Raw genomic sequence first — 23,039 nt, forward strand, 5'->3', positions numbered from 1 at the left:
CCACTATGATGGTTCCCACCATAATATTTTGCATCTTGCTTTTCCAGAATGGCTCCCTCTCGGAGACCTAAGCTGTGGTTCCTCTCAGCAGAATACAGAGTACAGATGTCTCAATAGTTTCTGGGGTCTTTCCCTGACATTCTGCACAAAACATGAGTAGGAAGGGGAGAAGGAAATTACTGAAAACTGATGTTAGACAGGTTAAGTTAGGAAAAGCAAGATAACATTTTATTTCAGCTCCTCTATTTGACTACAATCGTCCAATGTGCTTGGCGAAGTGAGGTTTTTCTTTTTCCCAGTTCCAAGGATAACCCTGTGGAAACTCTCTTTGGCAGGTCTGAAGGGTGATAATGAAAAGGTTTTATGAGCTTATAAATCTCTAAAGTTTAGAATGTTTTATGATTTGTCAGAAAATGGCAGTTTGAGCATTGGCTTCCATAGACTACAACAAACATGAGACAGATGGGTATCTGACATTTTTTCCAGGATGCAGAAAAGCTTGAAACTTCTGTTTGAAAGTATTCGTTGTATGCAAATGGGCCAATGTTAATATTTGAATGATCCAAGTTCTGATGGAGATTTGGTTCTTATGTAGGACAACTTTAAGCCTGTTTGTGGTATGTCCAAAGAGGCAAATGAAAAATGAACATGTGAATATTGAGCAAGCTGTCACTTCTAATGTTCTCTGCAGGCGGCTATTCATTTTTTAAGCATGTATTTTTAACAGGCAACATAACCCATAAAGAAACATGTCGTTCTCTGTTGTGTTACAACCCTAGCTTCTTCCAAATTCACCTTTTCACAGGTCTACGTGAAATGGTCTATTTTTTTTTGGATGGCTATAAATAAATTTGTGGGTGAACATGAAGGTGCTAACAGAAGTATGCACACTGTGCTCCTGATATACGTTGTGACATCAGTTTGTAGGACGTCTGCCAGCTTTCTGCACATTGGCTAGGAGTGATCACATTTAATTAGTGTCACAGGATCTTCAGCCAACACCAGCAGCTAATTTAAGTAAAGCCTAAGGTATTCTAGCAAAAAGTACAACAGAGGGATAAAGGGGTACATTTGTATTTTGATGTATTTTTATTTTCAGGAATGTTATGCTCAGTATGACCATTGCACTTTAATATATACTTGTTGCCTGTCATATAGTGGTGGGTTTGATGGCAAAATCTTTCAGCAGTGTTATGACAGAAGCCTCACATCACTTTGTTAGGAACTCCCAAGCCAGCACAATGAAACTTGGAGTCTACTCTGAAAGCCTGGTGTTCGCTGGAGCCCCTAGTGGTGGGGACAGACTTAGCTGCAGGCTGACGGAGGGTCAAGAATCGTATACTGGCTTAAGGAGAACCCAGGAGTGGAGTGATTGGCGGACAGCAAAGTGGGGTTCAGGCAGAGAAAACCAAGGTCAGAGGACACAAGCACAGGTTCGGAATCCAGGGACAAGCGAAAGGTCAGGAGCACTAGCGGAGGAGCAGAATCCGGATTTCAGGCAAATGGTCAGGTTCAGAAGCGTAGGTTCAAAGGTCCAGGAACAAGCAAAGGTCATACACGGGAAGTCAGTCAAAGGTATAAACACCAAGCAGGCAGCAGAACTGAGAACAGGACGCTATAACCGGCAGTGAGGCTGTAGACCTCACTGCCTAAAATAGTACAGATGGCCAAACAGAACCCAGTTCAGAATGTGTCCTCAGCTGCAGTATAATGGATAGGCAGAGCCTGCAGCCAATCATGTCTAGAGAGTGCTAGCAGTAATGAAGCCAAAATCAGCCTTGATTGGCTGAACTTGAGACATGCAGGACTGGCCCCATCTACACTTATGCGCACGCGCCCGGCTGTTTGACAGCTGGCCGTGCGCGGAGTCAGTGAGACCAAGGCGTCCCGGTTGTTGCCCAGGCAACCGGGACACAGAAACTGGAAGTGACGCCCTGGTTGCCGTAGCAACGGCCGGGACGTCACTAGGAGCAGCAGGAGAGTCGTGCCGGTGCCCGGAGCCGCCGCGACCACTAACACACTTATGTACTCCTTCCACTATTAAAATGCTGCCTAAGTGTTAGGAACTCCCAAGTCAGTACAGTGAAACTCGGGAACTACTCAGAAGGCCAGGTGTTCGCTGGAGCCCCTAGTGGTGGGGACAGACTGGGCTGCGGGCCGACCGAGGGTCGAGTAACGTATACTGACTTAAAGGAGTTCCCAGAAGTGGAGTGATTGGTGGACTGTAGTATACGAGGAATCCTAGGTCAAAAGGTCACAGGCACAGATGCAAAATCCAAGGGCAAGCGAAGGGTCAAACTCACAGGCAGAGAAGAAAAATCCGATTTCCAGGCAAAAGGTCAAGGTCAGAAGAGAAGGGTCACAGGTCCAATAACAAGCAGGGGTCAAAACACGGGTAGTCAAATCCAAGGTAGCAGGAACCAAAAGGGATGGCACAAGCAGGCAGCAGGACTGAGGACAGAACGCTATAACCGGCAATGAAGCAGCAGACCTCATTGCCTTAAATACCAATACAGACCAATCAGTAGTTGGATACACAGCTGCAGGCTAATTACTCATACAGAACAGGGCCAATCAGGGCTTGTCCCTGAAATACACAGATGCAGGCTAATGCCTGTAATATCAACCCACAGCCTGCCTGTCATGCGCATGCGCCCGCCTACCGCCGGGACGCAGCGCTATAGTAGAGGCGTCCGGCCGTTGCCTTGGTGACGGCCGGGCAGGAAGAGGAAATTACGTCCCGGTCGTCATGGTGACGGCCAGGGCGCACGGGAAGCGAGCCGTGGCGGCTGTGAGTACCGCCGCGGCTCGTGACACTAAGCTGTATTAAAGTAATTTCATCGTTTTCCAATAAGCATTGTCTATGTGATTTGTGTGGTTCTAAAGTACAAGCAATTTATTTAGCAAAAGTATAACAGTTTAATTAAGTACAGTACAGTTGATACATGATACATACGCTGCGCTCTGCACTGTGCTGCGCTCTGCTGGATCCAGCTACAGTCCTTCATTCCTGAAGACTGTGGTCATAGTGACTGGCTGATTCCAGGGAGCAGTGTATGTGTGTGTGTATATAATATATTATATATATATATATATATATATATATATATATATATATATATATATATATATATATATATATATATATATATATATATATATATATTCAAAATAAAAGATATATCTGGCGCTAATCACCACAGCGTGACAATTTGAATTAAAATAATATAGTATCAGTCCCACATATAAAATCCATAAAAATCACTTTACTCTCGTGAGAGTGGCAGCCTCAGTAGCCTGAAACCAGATGGTTGGTCCGGACGGATGTAATGCTGTAATACAAAGACAGGCAGGGCGCCTCTAAGTGGAATATCAAATATACAAGGTGGAAATGCGTAATAATATGCGTACCGTAAGGTAAGCAGCAATGGGTTTCCAGGAAAAAATGAAGCAGTCTCTTCTGTTCTTATAGTCCTCCAAATCTCCACCAATCAGTCATACAATGTAAAAAGAGCAAACATAGTGTAACACTGAAATGTAATTGGTAAGGGCCGTACACCAAATACCCCACAATCCTATGGAGTGTCTTAGATTATTGTCTCAGATTATCATATACAGGACACCCAAAAGAGTGCAACAAATATGTAATAAAATCTGCGTACCAAAAATCATGTAGATCTCACGTCTAGGAACTTAAGACATATGCAACATCAATGACTTCACAGTCCCAGCCTCATACACGTGGCGAAAATGCTACGATATACCGGACTCTGCCTGTCTCCCCTGCCGCCAGCGCACACTCACGGCCTGATATCTCCAGCTTGCCCGGGACGGACATAGATGGCTGAGGTCTGGGTGACGGAGTATGATGGTTGCCAGGGCACAGTGCAACCATCATACTCCGCTGGAGCTAGAAAGGAAATAACTGGAGACTGGATTGGAAGTATAAAAGACTGAGGTTTAGTTTTTTATCTCCAAACTGCTCCTTCCATCCGTTGCACAGCAGCCATGGAGTCTGAGAATCGTATAACAGTGGCCAAGAAGCCTCCTACCACCTCTAGCGGGTAAACTGTTCAATTTTATTTTTTAAATGAAAGCGAAAGCTTTTATTTATATTATCTTCTGGGTAGAAAGGATGCCCTCTTTCCTGTAAATAATGTAGCTGGGGAAGGAAAACATGACGGCAGACTTTCTGAGCGGGAACAAGTTACACCCTGTCAAATGACAGCTGCACCCAGAAGTGTTGATAGTAGGCAGATTTGGACAGCTCTACTTTATAGCCACAAGGGCAAATATGAAAGTGCAAGTCTTCTCAAAAGGAATGCGTTCAGTAACAGGGCCTTACTCAGATAGAGTTTGTATTCCCTTCACTTCCCTTAATACCCCAAATTCTAGTGGAAAAACGTGAAGGGGGAATGGTTGCAGTGTAGTCTTTTTTTTTTTTTGGCCACTCATGCACTAAGTATGACAGTAGAACAGCCCCTTCCAATAACTTTTCTTGTTTAAGTCATGCATACAGCTTCATCTTTGTCTGGAAGTGAAGTGTGGAAGTTGAAAGTTTACATTTGAGGAAAAGTGAGTTCTCATAGAAAGTCATTAATAATACACTTATAAAAGCTAAGAAGTCCTCCATCTCTATAATTGGTTTTGGGGAAAAAATATATTCTTTTCGGTTTCTTGATTAAAGCAGACTCCTTTAGTATTGGATTTCTTGCAGAATTGACTGAGAGGCTTGGCACTTAATTCCCTGAAAGTTTAAAGTTCTGCAGTGACTTCCTTTCTTTGGCAAGGGATAACACTATACCTAGGTTCCTCCAGGGGGTTAAGCATATTCAACCCGAAATTAGACCCTTTGTACCGTCTTGGGATGTGAATCTAATCCTCTGTTCACCAAAGGAGACTGTTTTGAACCACTTGAGGAGGTGCCCCACTCAAATTAAATTATTAGGAAACTTCATGTTTTATTGATCTATGGGGAAACTTGGAGTTATCTTGACTAGACCATTGCAGTGCCTTGTTACTTACAAAATGTGGACTGTGAACCTTTTACTTTTAGCCCTTTTGTCCCCAAGTTTCCCAGCTTACATGCAAGTCCCATGCATTTATGATGTGTATGCTTTAACCATGATTTGTTATAGGTGAATAAATTAACTATAAATCATATTTGCCTTAGTACCAGCTCTGCAAATGTATGTGCAGAAGGCAGATGGGGAAATAAATGCTAATTAGCATCTGGTCTGTAAACCAGGATAAGGGGAGGGGCAGGTTGTCTCTTAAAACTGCAGTCATTCTCCTGGGAGGGGGGAGGGGGAATTCCTGTTTCTGTCTATAGAGTCTCCTGTGTAAATTGGCAAATGATGAAGCATACAGTTATATTAATTACAGCTTGTTGATTGGTCACTGTATGAGGAGTTGATATATTGTACGTTGGGTCTGAATCTGATAAGGATAGACTAGAAATTAGCTATATTATATATGGACCTGTGAGGGTTTACTGTTGTCACTAGCTGATTAACCCAATATACTATATATGTTTAATTAAAAGAACATATGCACTGAACTCAATAAAGGAACTTTGTAACAGATGATACACACAAGGTATTTATTAGAATTCTCAAAAAAAGTATATCCTCTTAGTGGTAAATAGAGGGAGGAGATGGTGCGACCGTTTATAAAGTATTTCTCATATCGGATGGATCACCCACTTTGCTGAAATGTAGGAGAAACACATATTGTTCCGTAACTGATGCTCTACATAAGATCTTAATACCATGATTTTCAGATGGACAGAAGGAATGCTGGTATATTTTGACAAAAGATTAATTTGTAAATATATCTACTATGAAAAGGCGTCTAAAGTATTCCAATTAATAACAAGTACAATGTGAATTTCCTATTGCTGCCACTAACCTAGAAGTAACACTAAGACTAAAATTATAAAAACCTAATTATCGTCAAAGTGCCCTATATAGTAATACTTATTTTAGATCTCTTTTTTTGCTTGATATTCCTTCTGTATTCTGAGGTGCACTACCTATATGGAAATAATGTAATTTGTGTTTCAGAACACCTAATACACTAGAAAGGGACTTGTCCTTGTAAGATTTTGTACAGTGTGAATCCAAGTTGGAGATACTACTTCAGCAAGTAGAAGGGATTAACCAGTTAGTCCCTTCTGCTATGGAGGAAAAGAAAATAAGTATTAAAGACAGAGAAGGAGAGTCTTGTTGAGGAGACAAGATAATATCAGGTCATTTTTAATTATTTTTGCTTTGTGTTCACTACAGAAAGGGAAGGGGCCACAGATAAATTGCAAGTATATTCATAAAAATGAGGTAGATGCAAGTACATTTACAGAGGAGAAGGTCCTAACAGAGCTCTTAAAACTGTAAGTGGATAAATCAACGGGACCAGCTGGGATACATCCAAAGACACTAAAAGAGCTTAAAGGGGTGCTGATAACACCATTATCAGAATTATTTAACTAGTCACTAGCTACAGGAGTAATTCCAGTGCACTGAAAAAGAGCATATGTGGTTCCACTGCACGAAAGTGGAAGCAAGTACCAACAAAGATGTAGCTTATCTAGATGTAGGTAAGGCTTTTGACACTGTCCTATATCACAGACTGTTAAATAAACTTGAAAGCTTGGGATTGGATTCTTAGATGGATAAGATCTTGGTTGCAGGATAGAAAAAAGAGTGTTGTAGTAAATGGAGTGCATTCACAGGAGGGAAAGGTTACCAGTGGAGTGCCCCAGGGATCCCAACTCGGACCAGTGCTTTTTTTTTTTTTTTAATTTCTTTATTGGTGACATTGCAAATGGTATTGAAGGGAAAGTATGCCTTTTTGCGGATGACCCCAAGATATGCAACAGGGTAGACACACCAGAAGGGGTAAAAAAACAAATGATTAATGAACTAGGTAGATTAGAAGCATTGTCAAGATGGTGCCAACTACAGTTTAATGCCAAAAAAATGCAAAATCCTGAACTTAGGTCTTAAAAATCTAAAGGCTAAATATAGTACTAACTGCGCTAATATGAAAACTACTGAGGAGGAAATGGATCTAGGAGACACTTTCTCATGTGTCTTAAAGGCAGGTAACCAATGTAACGAAGCAATGAGGAAGGCAAGTCAGATGCTTGGTTGCATAGGTAGAGGAATCGGCAGTAGAAAGAAGTAATCATCATCAGGTATTTATATAGCGCCACTAATTCTGGCGCGCTGTACAGACAACTCGCTCACATCAGTCTCCTGCCCTATTGGATCTTACAGTCAAGTCCCTAGCATACATTCCCACTGACAGACTATATAGGTCATTGGTACGGCCTCATCTAGAATACTGAGTTCAGTTAGGATATAAATACACTAGCGACTGTACAAAGAAGGGCAAATAAATTGGTGCACGGCCTCCAGCACAAAACTTAACAGGAAAGAATAAAAGATCTTAAAATGTATAGTTTGGAGCAGACAAAAGAAAGAGGGGACATGATAGAAATTTTCAAATATATCGAAGTTTTGAACAAGGTACAGGAGGGAAACCTACAAAGGAAGATAAATATGAGGACATGCACTGAAAGTGGAGGGAAGTAGGTTCAGAGGAAATTTGAGGGAAAACTACTGCACAAAGGGTAGTGGATATGTGGAATAGTCTCCCATCAGAGGTGGTATAGGCTAATATAGTAGAGCAATGTAAACATTCTTGGAATAATCCTAGGGCTATCCTTACAAAGACTAAAGGATGAAATAGGGTTTGAGGTTACCATAGGTTAGAATGGCTAAAAAATGGCCAGACTAGATGGGCGAAGTGTTTTATCTACTGTCAAAATCTGTTTCTATATTAGGTAATTGCTGCATATCACCCTGCCATCCACCTGAAAATTAGTTCCTCTTACCACATTATTTTTCTGGATCTAAATATATACATCTGGCTGTCGATCATAAATATTATTATATGGCAGCTTCCATTGAAGACGCTCTAAACATTACATTATTTTCAGGCAAGCCTGAAGTTATGTATCTGTTCTGTCGCCACAGAAACTGTCCATGGCGTTCACGGCACCCTTAAGTATGACTGACTGCATTAAAGGCGGCTACAATCCACAGTTCATAGCAAACCAAGTTTGCAAAGCCACCCATATGCCCAGAACCCAGCTAGAGGACTATCGGCAGAACACTAATGTATATAAATAGCTGTGACGTATAACTCGCCAAGTAAAATGGCCAGAGAATTACAGACTATGCATTCATAGACTTCAGGAAATATTCCTAGAACCACTGCTCCTGGCATATAAACAACTGTCAGATCCAAGGAGTCATCTTTCACAGGTGAATACAGATGAAACTTAACCCCTGTGGCTGCAAACAAGGAAAGACCTATCCACACATCCTTTATACAGACAATACCAATCCCAAAATCTTCAGGGGAATATATGCTTCCTGTAACATAATTAAAATAAAGCATTAAATGCCCGTATTGGGCCTTGTATCTAGAAGAAACTACACCGTCTCTTAGAAAAAGGATGACTTTACACCATTCGACCAGTGCAACTCAAAAAAAAACCACCCCGTTTGTACACTGTTTGCTGGTCTAATCACAATCTAATACATGACTATGCACAAGCTTCAAAAAAAATAATTCAGGACTGGGATTTAAAGACGAATCTAGGAATTTAAATGTTTGGCATTGTCACTGCATGCGGTTATCATGCAGTGTTTAACCAGCACTTGTGTTAAATGCAAGGAAGTCACTTCCTTGACCCCAACCACAAGTGACCCTGCTGTACTGCCACCGCTCTTAACCACAGTCCCAAGTATAAGTGAGTATGTGGTCTTTGGAACCAATAAGTTCCATCCCCCAGTTTGCCATGTTTTTTGTTTGGGTTTTTTTGGGGTTTTTTTTGGGATGTGCGACTTGCTGCTGGGCAGAGAGTGACTAGAGCTGGGGGGGATGTGTGATTAAAGCATGTGGGCAGAGGTGACTTGTGAGTAATGCATTTTTCTGTAGGAGGATGGCCTAGTGCTTTTCACCTACTAGACACACCCCCAATGATGCGCAGCGGTGGCACATGACTTGCTAATCACCTATAGGGGACCCCATGAAGTTGCTGTACTGCGGCCCAAAATTCTTCTTGGTGGCCCTGTGAAGGTGCAAAGTTTAATACCAGTGGGCTTAAGCTCTGCAATGTCTTACAAGCTCTGTTGGAGACCCCAAATGTTAACCCATGGGCAGATCCTAAGTTTATGCAATGGAATGCATTTAGTAGATCAGTAGCAGGCCTGCTCAGATGAAGGCACGTGCCTCATAGGTGAATAAAGTAAACATAAAGATAACAGCGCTGCTCTGAAATGTATAAATATGTATGGCTGCCAATATGGAGGACCAATTCCTGAAACTTCCCTTATAAATAGTAAAACAAAACAAACCTGCTCCCACAGCGCACAAAATGAACAAATAAATGTATAGTGAAGCAAAACTTTAAATATGGTGACAACCACTGCCTAGGTGTCATCCTCGACTCCTCTCTCTCCTTTGCCCCTCACATTCACTCTCTCGCCAAATCCTGCCGTTTCCAGCTTCGCAACATTGCCCGCATTCGGCCCTTCCTCTCCCAGGATGCCACCAAATCTCTCGTCCACTCTCTGATTATCTCCCGCTTGGATTACTGCAACCTTCTCCTTATCGGCCTCCCCCTCTCTCATCTCGCTCCCCTTAGATCTGTACTTAACGCCGCTGCTAGGCTTATTTTCCTCTCTCGCCGTTCCACCTCTGTATCCCCACTCTTCCAAGCCCTTCACTGGCTCCCCTTCCCCTACAGAATCCTTTTCAAGCTCCTCACTCTGACTTACAAGGCCCTCGCCAACTCCACTGCTCCCTACATCTCTAACCTTATCTCTATTCACACTCCTTCCCGCTCACTGCGATCGTCCAACGATCGTCGCCTCTCTTCCCCTCTGATTACCTCCTCTCACGCACGTATCCAAGACTTCTCCCGCGCCGCTCCCCTCCATTGGAACAAGCTCCCCCGCTCCATCAGAACTTCCCCTAATCTGTCCTCTTTCAAACGAACATTAAAAACCCACCTTTTCCTTAAAGCCTTCCAGTCTCATGCCTAAACTCCCACCGGTCGGCTACCTCTCTTTCTCATCCCTTCTTCCCTTCTCCCCCTTCCTCCCGTCTCTCCGTCTCATCCATCTGTCTGTCTTCCCCTCCCTTTAGATTGTTCGCTCCTTTGAGCAGGGCTCTCCTACCTTCTGCTTCCATCACTTTTAACTGCGCTCTCCAGCTACTCTGCTCACCGCCTCTCAGTCCCTCTGCCCTCTGTCTCCTCTCGCTTCTCTCCGCTCCCCTCAGTGACTCTCAACCTGTCATCCGTGCCCACCCTCTTGGGCCATAGTTACCTGCCTATACTTACTTTTCCCCTCCCTCCCTCTCTTTCTTGCTGTGCCTGAGCCCCCAGAGTTATAGTGCTTACTGTTACTTGTACTGTGCTGTTTCACCTTGTACTGTGCCATTGTTTGTCCTTGTACGGCGCTACGGATACTTTGTGGCGCCCTATAAATAAAAATTAATAATAATAATAAAAAAAAAAAATATGAACACAATTTAAAACAATGTATTAGTGCACTGATAAATAACATTTACAAATGCATTATATGAAGAGCAGGAGAGAGCCAAAGGATGTATCTAATGTGAGGAAACAAAAGTCCAGATTGTATAAATTGATACACATTTCTGGATAGGAGTAACTGTCCTAGGCAAAAAAGTCCACCAAACTAGAAGTACCAATTCACAAGTCTCTTAGGGGCATATTTAAGACGCACCGCATAATATGATAGTTCAATCCTTATCTGTGATAAGACTATCTTTTCTATTTATTAAAAACCTTCACAGGAAGAGCAGTTTCTCTGAACTGCTGTTCGTGTGAAGTGCAAAACTCCCCTTCACTTGCCTCTTCTCTTCTTCTCCCATGTGATGCTGACTGCAATGATGTTTCCTCCTTTCAATCCCTGTGTGCATGCGCCTGACTGAAAACCTCAGGCATGCGCACAGAGATCCTGGACTACAAGAACATGAGTTGTGACAAGGAGGGATCACATGATCCCTCCACATATGCGCCGTGCACCTCAATTATGTTAATGTAAGCCAGCTTCAGCTGACATACATTAACAAGTGAAAAAAGCGAAAACAATTTAATCTCATTCATTGGTAAATAGCGTTACTGAGCAGTGCCCATTCACTGTTCTGGGGACTGCTCAGTACAACAGAGAGAGATGCAAAGCAGCAGATATCTGCTGTGATTCATAAATCTGACTTTTGCAGTAAACCTCAGTTTTCTGGGATTTAACAGAGAATTTGCGTATGATAAATAGGTCCCGTAATATGTTAAAATGGCCAAATCAAACGCGTTTCACCCCAAGATGGGGGTTTTCCCGGGGGTACACGGCAAATGAAGTGTGTGTGTGCATAAATGGATGTTATTTTTATAAATGAAGTCCAAACACCACCACCACTCCTTCCTTATTGGTCCACAGGCAAGGGAGTGGTCCCATAGCCTGTCAATGTAGTATATCTGAAGGGCAATAGAAAATACTCCTACAATATTGTAACATATATAAAATATAGAGCTCATATGAGCAAAACCTCTAAATGGTCTAATAACCACTGATGCAGAATAATGAACAAGAACAAATAATCAATACCTATGCTTAGTCACAATAGATATTGGACTATGTATATAACATGGGGTGAAGTTAAATAAGTGTGCCTCATGGGTGTTCTTCAATATCATGCTTTTCCAGACTGGAAATTGACCTGTTCTTTAGCATATTTTTTTTTTTACACACGGCAGTGGCTGGGAAATGTTTTGAGTTGTCTGAGCTCTACTACAGTTTACTTGCATTAATACTGACAGGACAATGAAACCTGGGAATTTACACAGTAGAGAAGGGACTCACTCTCATTGATAGTGAACAGAGACATTCACCTACAGTCCCTAGTTGTTTCCCGTTTTATGCCCTGCTCTGACTGAAATTGAATCAGTCCGTGAGGGGGCCACTGGTGAAGCTCAACGCCTCCATGTAGCACTGCATGATTGGAGCAGCCACATCATGTGATTGTACCCCACAAGACATTTAAATAAGATCAGAGGAGGGTAAAGTACAGTGCTACATGATCTCAGTCCCCAAGGTAAGCACACTTTTTGGTCAGGTTGATTTTTAATTAGTGGTGGATGGTCAGTGGTACTCCCAGTGTGTGTGTGTGTGTGTGTAAGTCTGAAAGGAGTTGTGGAGTACATGTGGGACTTTTTGGACAAGTGGTGTCTTTGATTAAATGTTTTGTTTTGACTTATTACGGAGTTTAAGGGTAATGTGTGCCCCCTTTTGAATTTTTGAAGATTGCACATGAAGCCAATTTAAGATAATCACTTTGCCCATCACGGATATGTGTGTATATGTACTGTATGTGTTTTGTTTAATTTTGTGTGAAGCATTCATAAAGCAGTGCTGAACTGTTCTGAAATTATAATCTTTACAATCCCCTAGCTTAATTGTGAGGAGCAGATTGTTTTATAAGCAAATCTAGTTTTATCATCAAGAGATTTCTCTACAGAGTTTATTCAAGTACATTGCTATATACAGTTCATCTTTCTCACATAAAATCTCCTGCAATTTATTAGAGCTGGGCCATGGACCTGCAGACTTCCCTGTCTCCCACGTAAGCTTTTTTTCAAAACCGTACAGAGCCCAGAAACAAGTCTGCAATAAATTCAACCAGTATACGTCTTCCAGCGGGGGAAGCCGAAATGGTTTCTTCCCAGCCTTAATAACTTTCCAGGTTGTATATAATGAACAATTGATGCAGGGATGGAAGCTTATTAACATTTATAAGGCACTATGAGAAACTGTTTTTTGAAGCTGATCAATAATAGGGCTCATCTTCAACGCCTTACTACCCGAGCACTTTTTGCTTGTGTTCGTAGAGTCTGTTGGGTTGTTTTTATAACTGAAAGCTCTGTATGTAACTACATATACACATATATAAATCTGTAACTGTTGGGATGTGTGATGCTGCTTCTGGTTTTTTTGTCTGGTTTTTTTTTTTTTTTTTCTTTTTAATTTCTGCTTCATAGAAACTTAAACTACTGCTATCTAATGGACTGTAAACCCTTTTTATGATGAGGTAAAATCAATTATGCATTTTACAGACTTTGACTTGCTATAATTTACATGTGTCAGTTGTACATTGCCTGTTTAAGGACTTTTACTATTACCATATGTATGGGAAATTGCTTTTGGTCTGAACAGTATGAAGTACATTTCCAATACATTAATAAATGTTATGTTAAAAGGAAGAGTATTTGTAAATAATGCACCAAGTAGTTTGTTTTTAAACTTTCAGCATTCAGTGGATATCGGTAGATTATTTATTCTTTTTAAATTATCAAGCAACAGGAGCGTTAATGTTACATGATGAAAAGCGCAAAACTGAAATAGTCATTTGCATCCAAGCTATGTACACTTGCCTAAATCTTTCTGCCTCATGGGTGGTGAAACAAGTTACTAGTATGCATTGCAATGAATCATCACAGTGGAAAACCACTTCCCTATTATTACTCTTTATTGCAGATTGCCAAAACTGGATTTTTTGGAAAAATTACATTGCACTGCATTGAGATAGCTTAGTACCTCTACAGTTACAAGATTTTAAATAACAAGGGAAGTGGTAAACTGCAAAGTTACAAATTAATATGGTGTATCCTAAATACTATATAAGGGTTATACCAATTAGAAGGCTTTTCTCCAAGAGTGCTAACATAGTGGTACAGTCCAGTCCATAAATATTTGGACATCAAAACAATTCTCATATTTTGGGCTCTGTACACCACCACAATGGATTTGAAATGAAACTAACAAGATGTGCTTTAACTGCAGACTTTCAGCTTTAATTTGAGGGATTTTACATCCAAATCAGGTGAACGGTGTAGAAATTACAACAGTTTCTATATGTGCCTCCCACTTTTTAAGGGACCAAAAGTAATGGGGACAAACTAAACAATCCTACATTAAACTTTCACTTTTTAATACTTTGTTGCAAATCCTTTGTAGTCAATTACAGGCTGAAGTCTGGAATGCATAGACATCACCAGACGCTGGCTTTCATCCCTGGTGATGCTCTGCCAGGCCTCTACTGCAAATGTCTTCAGTTCCTGCTTGTTCTTGGGGCATTTTCCCTTCAGTTTTACCTTCATCAAGTGAAATGCATGCTCTGCTCAATAGGATTCAGGTCAGGTGATTGACTTGGCCATTGCATAACATTCCACTTGTTAGCCTTAAAAAAACTCTTTGGTTGCTTTTGCAGTATGCTTCAGGTCATTGTCCATCTGCACTGTAAAGCGCTGTCCAATGAGTTCTGAAGCATTTGACTGAATATGAGCAGATAATATTGCCCGAAACACTTCAGAACTCATCCTGCTGCTTTTGTCAGCAGTCACATCATCAATAAATACAAGGGAACCAGTTCCGTTGGCAGCCATACATGCCCACGCCATAACACTACCACCACCATGCTTCACTGATGAGGAGGTATGTTTTGGATCATGCGCAGTTCCTTTCCTTCTCCATATTCTTCTCCTCCCATCATTCTGGTACAAGTTGATCTTTGTCTCATCTGTCCATAGGATGTTGTTCCAGAACTGTAATGGCTTTTTTTGATGTTGTTTGGCAAACTCTAATCTGGTCTTCCTGTTTTTGTGGCTCACAAATGGTTTACATCTTGGGATGAACCCTCTATAATTACTCTTGTGAAGTCTTCTCTTGATTGTTGACTTTGATTTGGCCAACTGTTGTGAAGGGGCTTTTCTTCACCAGGGAAAAAATTATTCTGTCATTCACCACAGTTGTTTTCCGTAGTCTTCCAGGTCTTTTGGTGTTGCTGAGCTCTCCGGTGCATTCTTTCTTTTTAAGAATGTTCCAAACAGTTGATTTGGCCACACTTAATGTGTTTGCTATCTGTCTGATGGGTTTGTTTTGATTTTTCAGCCTAATGATGGCTTACTTCCCTGATAGTGACAGCTCTTTGGATCTCATATTGAGAGTCGACAGCAACAGATTCCAAATGCAAATGCCACACCTAGAATCAACTCCAGACCTTTTGCCTGCTTAATTGATGATGAAATAACGAAGGAATAGCCCACACTTGTCCATGAAATAGCTTTTGAGTTGATTGTCCCATTACTTTGGGTCCCTTAAAAAGTGGGAGGCACATATAGAAACCGTTGTAATTCCTACATCGTTCACCTGATTTGGATGTAAATACCCTCAAATTAAAACTGAAAGACTGCACTTAAAGCACATCTTGTTAGTTTCATTTAAAATCCATTGTGGTGGTGTATAGAGCCCAAAATATGAGAATTGTGTCGATGTCCCAATATTTATGGACTGGACTGTATATACAGTAAACATTAAGTTACGTCTATCTCCCTTTCGAAATGGCTGATCTTCTAGTCTTTTCATGCACTACAGTCACTAGACCGTTTGTTTTTATAACCTTATTGCCAGCTTTAAGACATACTATGGCAATGAGTTTTGGGAATGCTTGTATAATGAGAATGTTGTGGGGGGGGGGGGGGGGTTTGTTTTTATTTCTCCCTGTAAAACGTAAAATTGAATCCCTCCATTTTCTCTGCGCTCTCAGCCTATAATTATGATATGAATCAAAATTTTCAGCCCCTAATTGGCCAATTATCAAAGCTTTGACCCATCTCAATTATATGTATAATTAATATTGTTGTGCGATAACTTTTTTTTTTTTTTCTTCGTCCCTTGACTATCTTATACTAGTCACAGAACAGATTTTGATTGTTGAAGGATATATGAGACTTGCCAGCAGCAATATTTTGTCCATAGTAACAAGTATATAAAGAATTTTTAAAACTTTGCAGACAAAAAAAATGTAGAAAAATTGTACATAATCGTGACCAGCACAATTAGGGGGGAATTCATTTGTACTAACAGTAATACTGTGCACTATTACTGTAGTAACGGTAATAGTGTGCAGGCCACATTATTCTCCCGAATAATGCAGCCAATTGAATCAGACCATATTTACCTCCTAAAAAATAAATCTGCAATCAGTTGATACTGAAAATGCTTTGAACAGGATAAATTAGGATTTTATGATAAGTCTTCTGAACCACTCCACTGGCTTGGATGATTATTTGCAAACAAAAAGTACACTTAACATTGTTCCCTCAGCACAATTAAGAGTGTGCCAGCGCTCATCCAATTTGGGCACCCACCTGAGTTGCTAAATTGAATGATGATGTTGCAGGACCAATTGGTGAAGTTCTAAGTATTTGATGTAGGGGGAGAAAAGTTGTTTTATATCTAGAAGGGCTTTAATTTGTTTTTTACTTTATGTATGTTAAAATCAGGCAATTGTGATATGTTTGGTTTTTTTTGTTTTTCTTTTTATTTCTATACTTTGCTCTAATTATGCCTGTAATAATTATTAAGAAGTGAAATAAATTGTTTACATAACACGTCTGGCTACAATTGCAAGGTTTGCTATCCAGCAGGATGTTGACCACTAGCCCTTTGATCAGACCTTTGTCTGCTTAACTTGATAAATTGAAAATGTTGGCATATGTGCCAATACATAGATTCCCACGTTTATGTATGCAACAAATTAAACATATAACGTTTACTACTGAGCAGGTATGACTGGAATCTATGTATTTGATTAGATAATAAAGACCCTTTCTATTCTGTCTTTCCTCAGCACTATCCCAGGCACTCAGAAGATCTGGATACGTACATGGGGCTGTTCGCATAACAACTCTGATGGGGAGTACATGGCGGGCCAGTTGGCTGCATATGGCTACGGTATAACAGGTATGATAGGAACGTGAAATTCTAGGCTTGTGGTAACTTTCTATCTAGGAGTTTAGTTTTGTTGGGAATTTAACAAGATTTAAATGACTAGGTTTACTTCTACTAGTTTTCGTATGCAAAGCGGGAATAGATTTATTTATTTATTTTGTAATGGTCCTGCAATTTCTGAAACTGATCTCAATTTGGCATTGATTTGATTTTTATATATATCAGCAATGTCTGACACATTGTGTGCTTATTGAGAGCTTACAAGTATGGACCCTGTGTGGAGGTTTAATTAATAACCATCCTCATTGAGCCCCATCAAGAATTTACTGACAGTACTCACGAACATGTAGACTGAACTCTGCATAGACCATAGAGAACAGCATGTCTTACATGTAGGCTCCATCCAGCGTTCATTCTAAAAGACAAAGGCTGCTTGGAAAGTACCACTGTGAATGAGCCTTGATTCATGTAAACTGTTCATCCACAGGGCATGCCGTGGTCCACCTCCTGAAACAAAAGCATAGGCTTTATTGTAATACATTTTGAAACTGGAGAATTCAGACAAGAAACCAAATGAAAGCAGATGTCGGTGTTGGGTTTTTTTTTTTTTGTACAACCTATTTTTATTGAAGACAAGATACAGATTGAAGACATAAACATCATAGAGACATCAAAAGTACCAACAATAAAGTCAGAGCAAGCATAGAATCTACATACATTGCAGTCTTCTAAAGGCAGTTATAAACTTCTAAAGTAGATTGGGTAAACGGGGAGGAATAGTGGAAGGTAGGAGGATTGAGTAGTGCAGCCTCAAATCAATATAGATGATATAAGGGAGAACATAAGATGTAGTAGCGAGGAAACGCCACATTCTATTAAAAACTCAAACCCACAGCCCAACCAGACATGTCACATGGACCAGACAATATTTCCCTTTCTATTTTGGTCTCACACCGCAAGTAGGAACGGAACTGTAGGGAGACTTTGAATGCCAACCAGCAAGCCCAGATGGAGACATAATCTGGGTAGCGGTCAGTACTTGATAAGGAGAACTACTTCATCGCCATGTAAAAATCAATTCTTGTTATCCACTCCTTAAGAGTAGTGGGAGCAGGGGATCTCTAGTGGACAAGTATCGCAGCTTTGGCTGCATTATTATGTCTGAGAAGTGGTTAAGCAACCAGAAACTCGGGCCTGAGGGAACCAGAAGCAGACCAGCCAATATTTTTTCAGAAGCTTGTTTAACCTTGAGCCAAAAAGGTGACAGTCTAGGACCATTCCACCAACTATTTAAAAATGACCTGAACTCTGATCCACCCCTCCATCACTTATCAGAGACCCCCGGATCCATTTTAGTTAACTGGGAAGGATAACTGTACCACCTATACTTTGAACTGGGTCTAAGGTCTGAAATGCTGGTAGAGCTCATCTGGGAGTACTGGAAGGTCTTAGGCCAAAATTCATCAGAATCAGTCTAGATAAGTCTTGATCCCACAATTTGGTATACTTATGAGAATCATGAAGGTTTTCCATTAGAAGTATATAATTAGTAGAGATAGTGATTCCTAGCACAACAGCTCAGAAGATGTCAAGACCATACAGTTTTTTAACAAAAAAAAAAACCTTCAGCACCAGCTCATCGTCTTTGGCTGGTATTGCAATTCTAGTGAGCTTCCTGTGTGATGTGCATGATATTCCTGTAAAAATGTACAATTATAAATCTTATATCTGTGAGACTGTATTAGAATTCAGCTAGAGACCCCTATAGTAATTTAAGGGGTTCAAACCAGAAGTGGCCTGGCCATAGAAAATGCCAACTGATGGGACGTAGTCAATGAACTGTAGAAGGACACACAATGGAGATGCTCAAAACCGTAGTGCAGAGCGCCTGTAAAAGAGGCTAACAACATGCCAAATCTGTAATGACCATTTAATAACTAAACTCCATAATGAACCGCTCTGAATGGTAGTTTCCAGATTACCCAGAACTACAGTTGCTTATTTGTATCACATTGCATATAAATTCCTTCCAGCAGCTTCTCCATATGCACATCTAGTATTCAACATGTAAGTTCCAGTATTGGTCTATATCGGCGGTTCCCAAAGTGTGCGCTGCGGCTCCCCTGGGAGCCGCGGCGCTGTCACTGGTGGTGCCGCGGGCCAGCCATAGAAAAAAGAAAGAAAACAAACTTACCAATCCACGCGGCGCCGGGACCCAGCAGCCTCCTCTCTCCCGCAGCTGTCACTGACGTCGATATTCAGTGACAGCTGCGGGAGAGAGGAGGCTGCTGGGTCCTGGCGCCGCGCGGATTGGTAAGTTTCTGTTTTCTTTCTATTTTTTATGGCTGGCGCGGGGCAGAGTAAGAGGGATCGTAGCAGAGGAGGGGGACAGAGTGAGAGAGGGCAGAGGAGGGGGACAGAGTGAGAGGGGGCAGTGTGCCTGGAAGCAGAGGGGGCATTTTTGAATACAACTAAATAAGTATTACAATTTTTTGACCCAAATACTTCTAAAACAGGACTGCTCAGTAATTATTTTGGAGGGGGTGTCTTGAAAAAATTTGGAGACTCTCAGGGTGCCGCGAACTGCAAAAGTTTGGGAACCACTGGTCTATATATTGCCCCTATAGATTGCACCCATATGTTATGATTCCTAGTGAATTCAGGACACGGCAATAGAAGTAGAAAAACCAAAAGTCTTTTATATAGGCAAAATATGTGAACAAGGATTCAGTCCATGGACTATGCTGATATCAGGTAGCAGAATTAACTGGTATACTCCAGTGCACAAATATGAGCAGATGTGATGAATGGCAGGAATAGTCCACAGATACAAGTTCCAAGCAATGATTCAAATGACAAATACAGTCCAAAATGCAGGAACAAGTAGGTTAAGTTACCCAATTGCCAGGAGGCACAATGCATCAGATTAGGGAGGCTGGGATCAGGATTCCAGTTAGCCAAAGGCACGAGGCAGACCAGCGAAGCAGGACTAGCTAAGTCCAGTGACCAGGTAGAGGTCAGGGTCACAAGCAAATAAGCAGAGTCCTGTAATAAGGCAGAGGGTCCAAACGAGAGATCAGACAGCAATGAAGCAAACTGGAACAGGGTATAAACAATGAACTGCACAGAATACAGATTGAGGCAAATATATGAAACCATGAGACAGGTGCTGGTACTAATCAGGTAAGGAGATTAACTCCTACAGGCGAGGTGTAAAGTTCAGGGGCAGAACAGCAGCAACATCTGGTGGAATTGAGGTACTGCAGCCACATACAAAGTATAGTCTGCAGTAGTATGATCATAACACCATTGGGGTATATTTACTAATCTGCAGGTTTGGAAAAGAGGTGTTTCCTATAGCAGCCAATCAGATTCTAGCTGTCATTTTTTATAATGTACTTTAATACCTGATAACTAGAATCTGATTGGTTGCTATAGGCAACATCTCCACTTTTTCAAACCCGCTGTTAAGTAAATATATCCCATAGTGTCTCCTTACTCCATAGTGCGCAAGGAGAGGGGAAGTCTGGAAAGAGGGGGAAGTATACTTGCTATTCCATGTGGTCCATAAGGAGAGCATGATGCACCAGGCTCGGGCCCCCATAATGCGGGAATGGCAGCTCCTCAGTCCTTTGCTTTAGTGCTCCTCACTGTGCTGTGAAAATTAAGTGGTGTGTGTGTGACAAACTGGGGATACCATAGGTGTTATGGGGCTTGTGGGCTTTGGCGAGCAGAAAGGGGGTGGGCACAAGTTGTGCCAAGTAGCTTTTATCTGTTGTACTTGCTGGGTCAGGGTTTTGCACACGAGTTTCATTAAATACCGTTGTCTCTGGTTCTTGTGTGTTGTGGAAGCAGTGGTAGGTAACAATGTGTGACTGACCTGTCGTGGTACTCTGTATATGAAGCAGCTAAGGCTGGCCACTTGTTTATGAAGTAAGATTGGTATATTTTATAGTGTGCATATTCTGAATATTACGCGTAAAAATATACTTGGTGACATAATTTGCTTGTACATGATGGTAATATTCATTTATGTTCTCGGGGAGACTTATATGTTAATAATTAAAACAACATCCTCCTTCTCTGCTAAAACCAATTTGGATCTCTTCAACCTCCTTTTGTATTAAGGAAGTGCATACTGTATATGTCACCCAGTATGGAACTGAACAGCTGTACGTATGCTTATTAGTTATCATTGTAGAAGGAAAAATAAAATGCACTATATTTTCTTTAGGTACTACTGTGTTTTTTTTTTTTTTTCCCTACTTTTTAATCATCTGATTAAAATTATGAAGTAGTTACTCTTCAGTGTGCAGAAGACTGTAGTTAGAAAGGATTTTTTAAATATATTTTTTTCTAAATAAGCATAAATAGTATAAATGTATAACATTTGCAGTGTTAGCAGCACATTTTAATTTATGTTGTACATTTCTTGTGACCTTGTCTGTTACAGCTGTAACTGTAGTAATACATGTCTTGACCATGTGATGGCAGCAGAGGATAAAGTATTTCTTTCTTTTTTTTCTTGTAAAGTATTTATCATTTTGATATTTTTGCTGAACTGAAACAGTTTGATATTTAGGATCTAGGGGCTAACCAACTAAACCCATCATCTGATAACCCCCCCCCAGCCTCCCCTGCCAATGTGCTGTTTTGTTGTGTTTTTTTAAAAAATATTTGTTCATGTATTTATGATAGTTTGAACACTGTAGGCTCCTCTGTTGCATTTACTTACAGCATTGTGGTTCCCAAACTTTTTCAGTTCACGGCACCTTTAGAGTCTCCATAAATTTTTCAAGGCACCCCTCCAAAATAATTACAGAGCAGACCAGATTTATAAGTAGCTGGGTCAAAATACCGTAATAAGTATTTAGGTCAGGACAGAAATACTTAGTAAGTTGTTTGCAAAAATAATACACATAAATCCAAGGGAAAAGAATATTTTTATATAATTTTTTTCAATTATATTTCTGTTAAAGAATAATTTACAGCTAATATTTAGAGGAATAAGGTCAAACAAAATAAAACATGTACCAAAATCATTACACTGTGCCCTCCTTCATCCACACACTCTGTGCCTTCCATTGTGCCTTTTGCCCCTCCATTGCTGTTTCCTATCACTTTTTCCCCTCCGTTTCTTTACTTACCATACTTGGCCTTCTTTTTTCTATTACTTCTGTCTTTTCTAATGCTTTCTTACCAACCCGATGGCGATCTGGACCCAGTATCCTCCTCTCTCCTGCTGCTTCTCACTGAATACGTCGGACGTGATGACGTCACACCCAACATTCAGTGAGAAGGGAGGAGGATGCTGGGTCCCGGGTGCCGCGCGGATTGCTAACTTTATTTATTTACTTTTTTCCTGGCCACGGCAAGCCCTGTGAAAGTGCCGCGGCACCCCTGGAAGCTGCAGCGCACACTTTGGGAACAACTGACCTACAGTAAATAAAATAATAGAGCACAATACATTCACAAAACCGGAACTCTCCACAATGGTACATGTAATAAGTGTGCTTAGCCATGAAGTTGGCGAAAAGACAATCTTCAGTCAGAGGTGGAGATATGAGCATTTCATAATCCCTTACTATAGATATCTTAAATAGTTGCTCCAATTTTCGTAATTGTATCCTGTTACCTGGGAAGTTGGAAAGTGTTTAGTATGTAGTTTCATGGTTTTGAAAGTAATAAACCATGTACACTAGGGTTCTCCATATTTGCCCAAAAGTTAGGAGCAAGGTATCCTCACCTTGGAGTGCATACGACTTAGCAAAAAAGGGGTCTTTTAATAACCCTTCCTAAAAGAGGGGTTGGCAATTATTTTAAAGACGTGCCATACCTGGTACTCTATAATGAGAATCCTGCTTGTAGTTTGCTGAGCCCTGTATACCCTATTTTATTTATGGAACCTTGGCAATAAAAGAAAACGGTAATAGCTATCTGTAGTGCCATACATGAATTTGCAGTAGTGCACAATACACAGACAGCAACCATCCATAATATATTATAAAATCACAAATAATGTTTGTGATAAGTATATGCTGGCTATTACTGGGAATGATGCTCTTACCTTGTGCCCTTATGCTAATTTTATTTTATCTTCCCCAGAGAAATTCTTTGAGCTCTGCTCAGTAGCCAAATCCAGTATGTGTGTTC

The 23,039-nt window shown here is 40.8% G+C and overlaps 1 protein-coding gene across 1 annotated transcript in view; it reads left to right on the top strand.

Annotated features, from left to right (window-relative positions):
- The window catches only part of CDKAL1 (CDKAL1 threonylcarbamoyladenosine tRNA methylthiotransferase), a 731,528-nt gene that overhangs the window by 10,891 nt on the left and 697,598 nt on the right, over positions 1–23,039 (top strand). The window contains exon 4 of the mRNA XM_075213134.1: positions 16,786–16,898. Coding sequence (XP_075069235.1) covers positions 16,786–16,898 — 113 coding nt within the window. The remainder of the gene's footprint in view (positions 1–16,785; positions 16,899–23,039) is intronic.

Source organism: Mixophyes fleayi, chromosome 5 (genome assembly GCF_038048845.1).
Source record: "Mixophyes fleayi isolate aMixFle1 chromosome 5, aMixFle1.hap1, whole genome shotgun sequence".
Lineage (NCBI taxonomy): Eukaryota > Metazoa > Chordata > Amphibia > Anura > Limnodynastidae > Mixophyes > Mixophyes fleayi.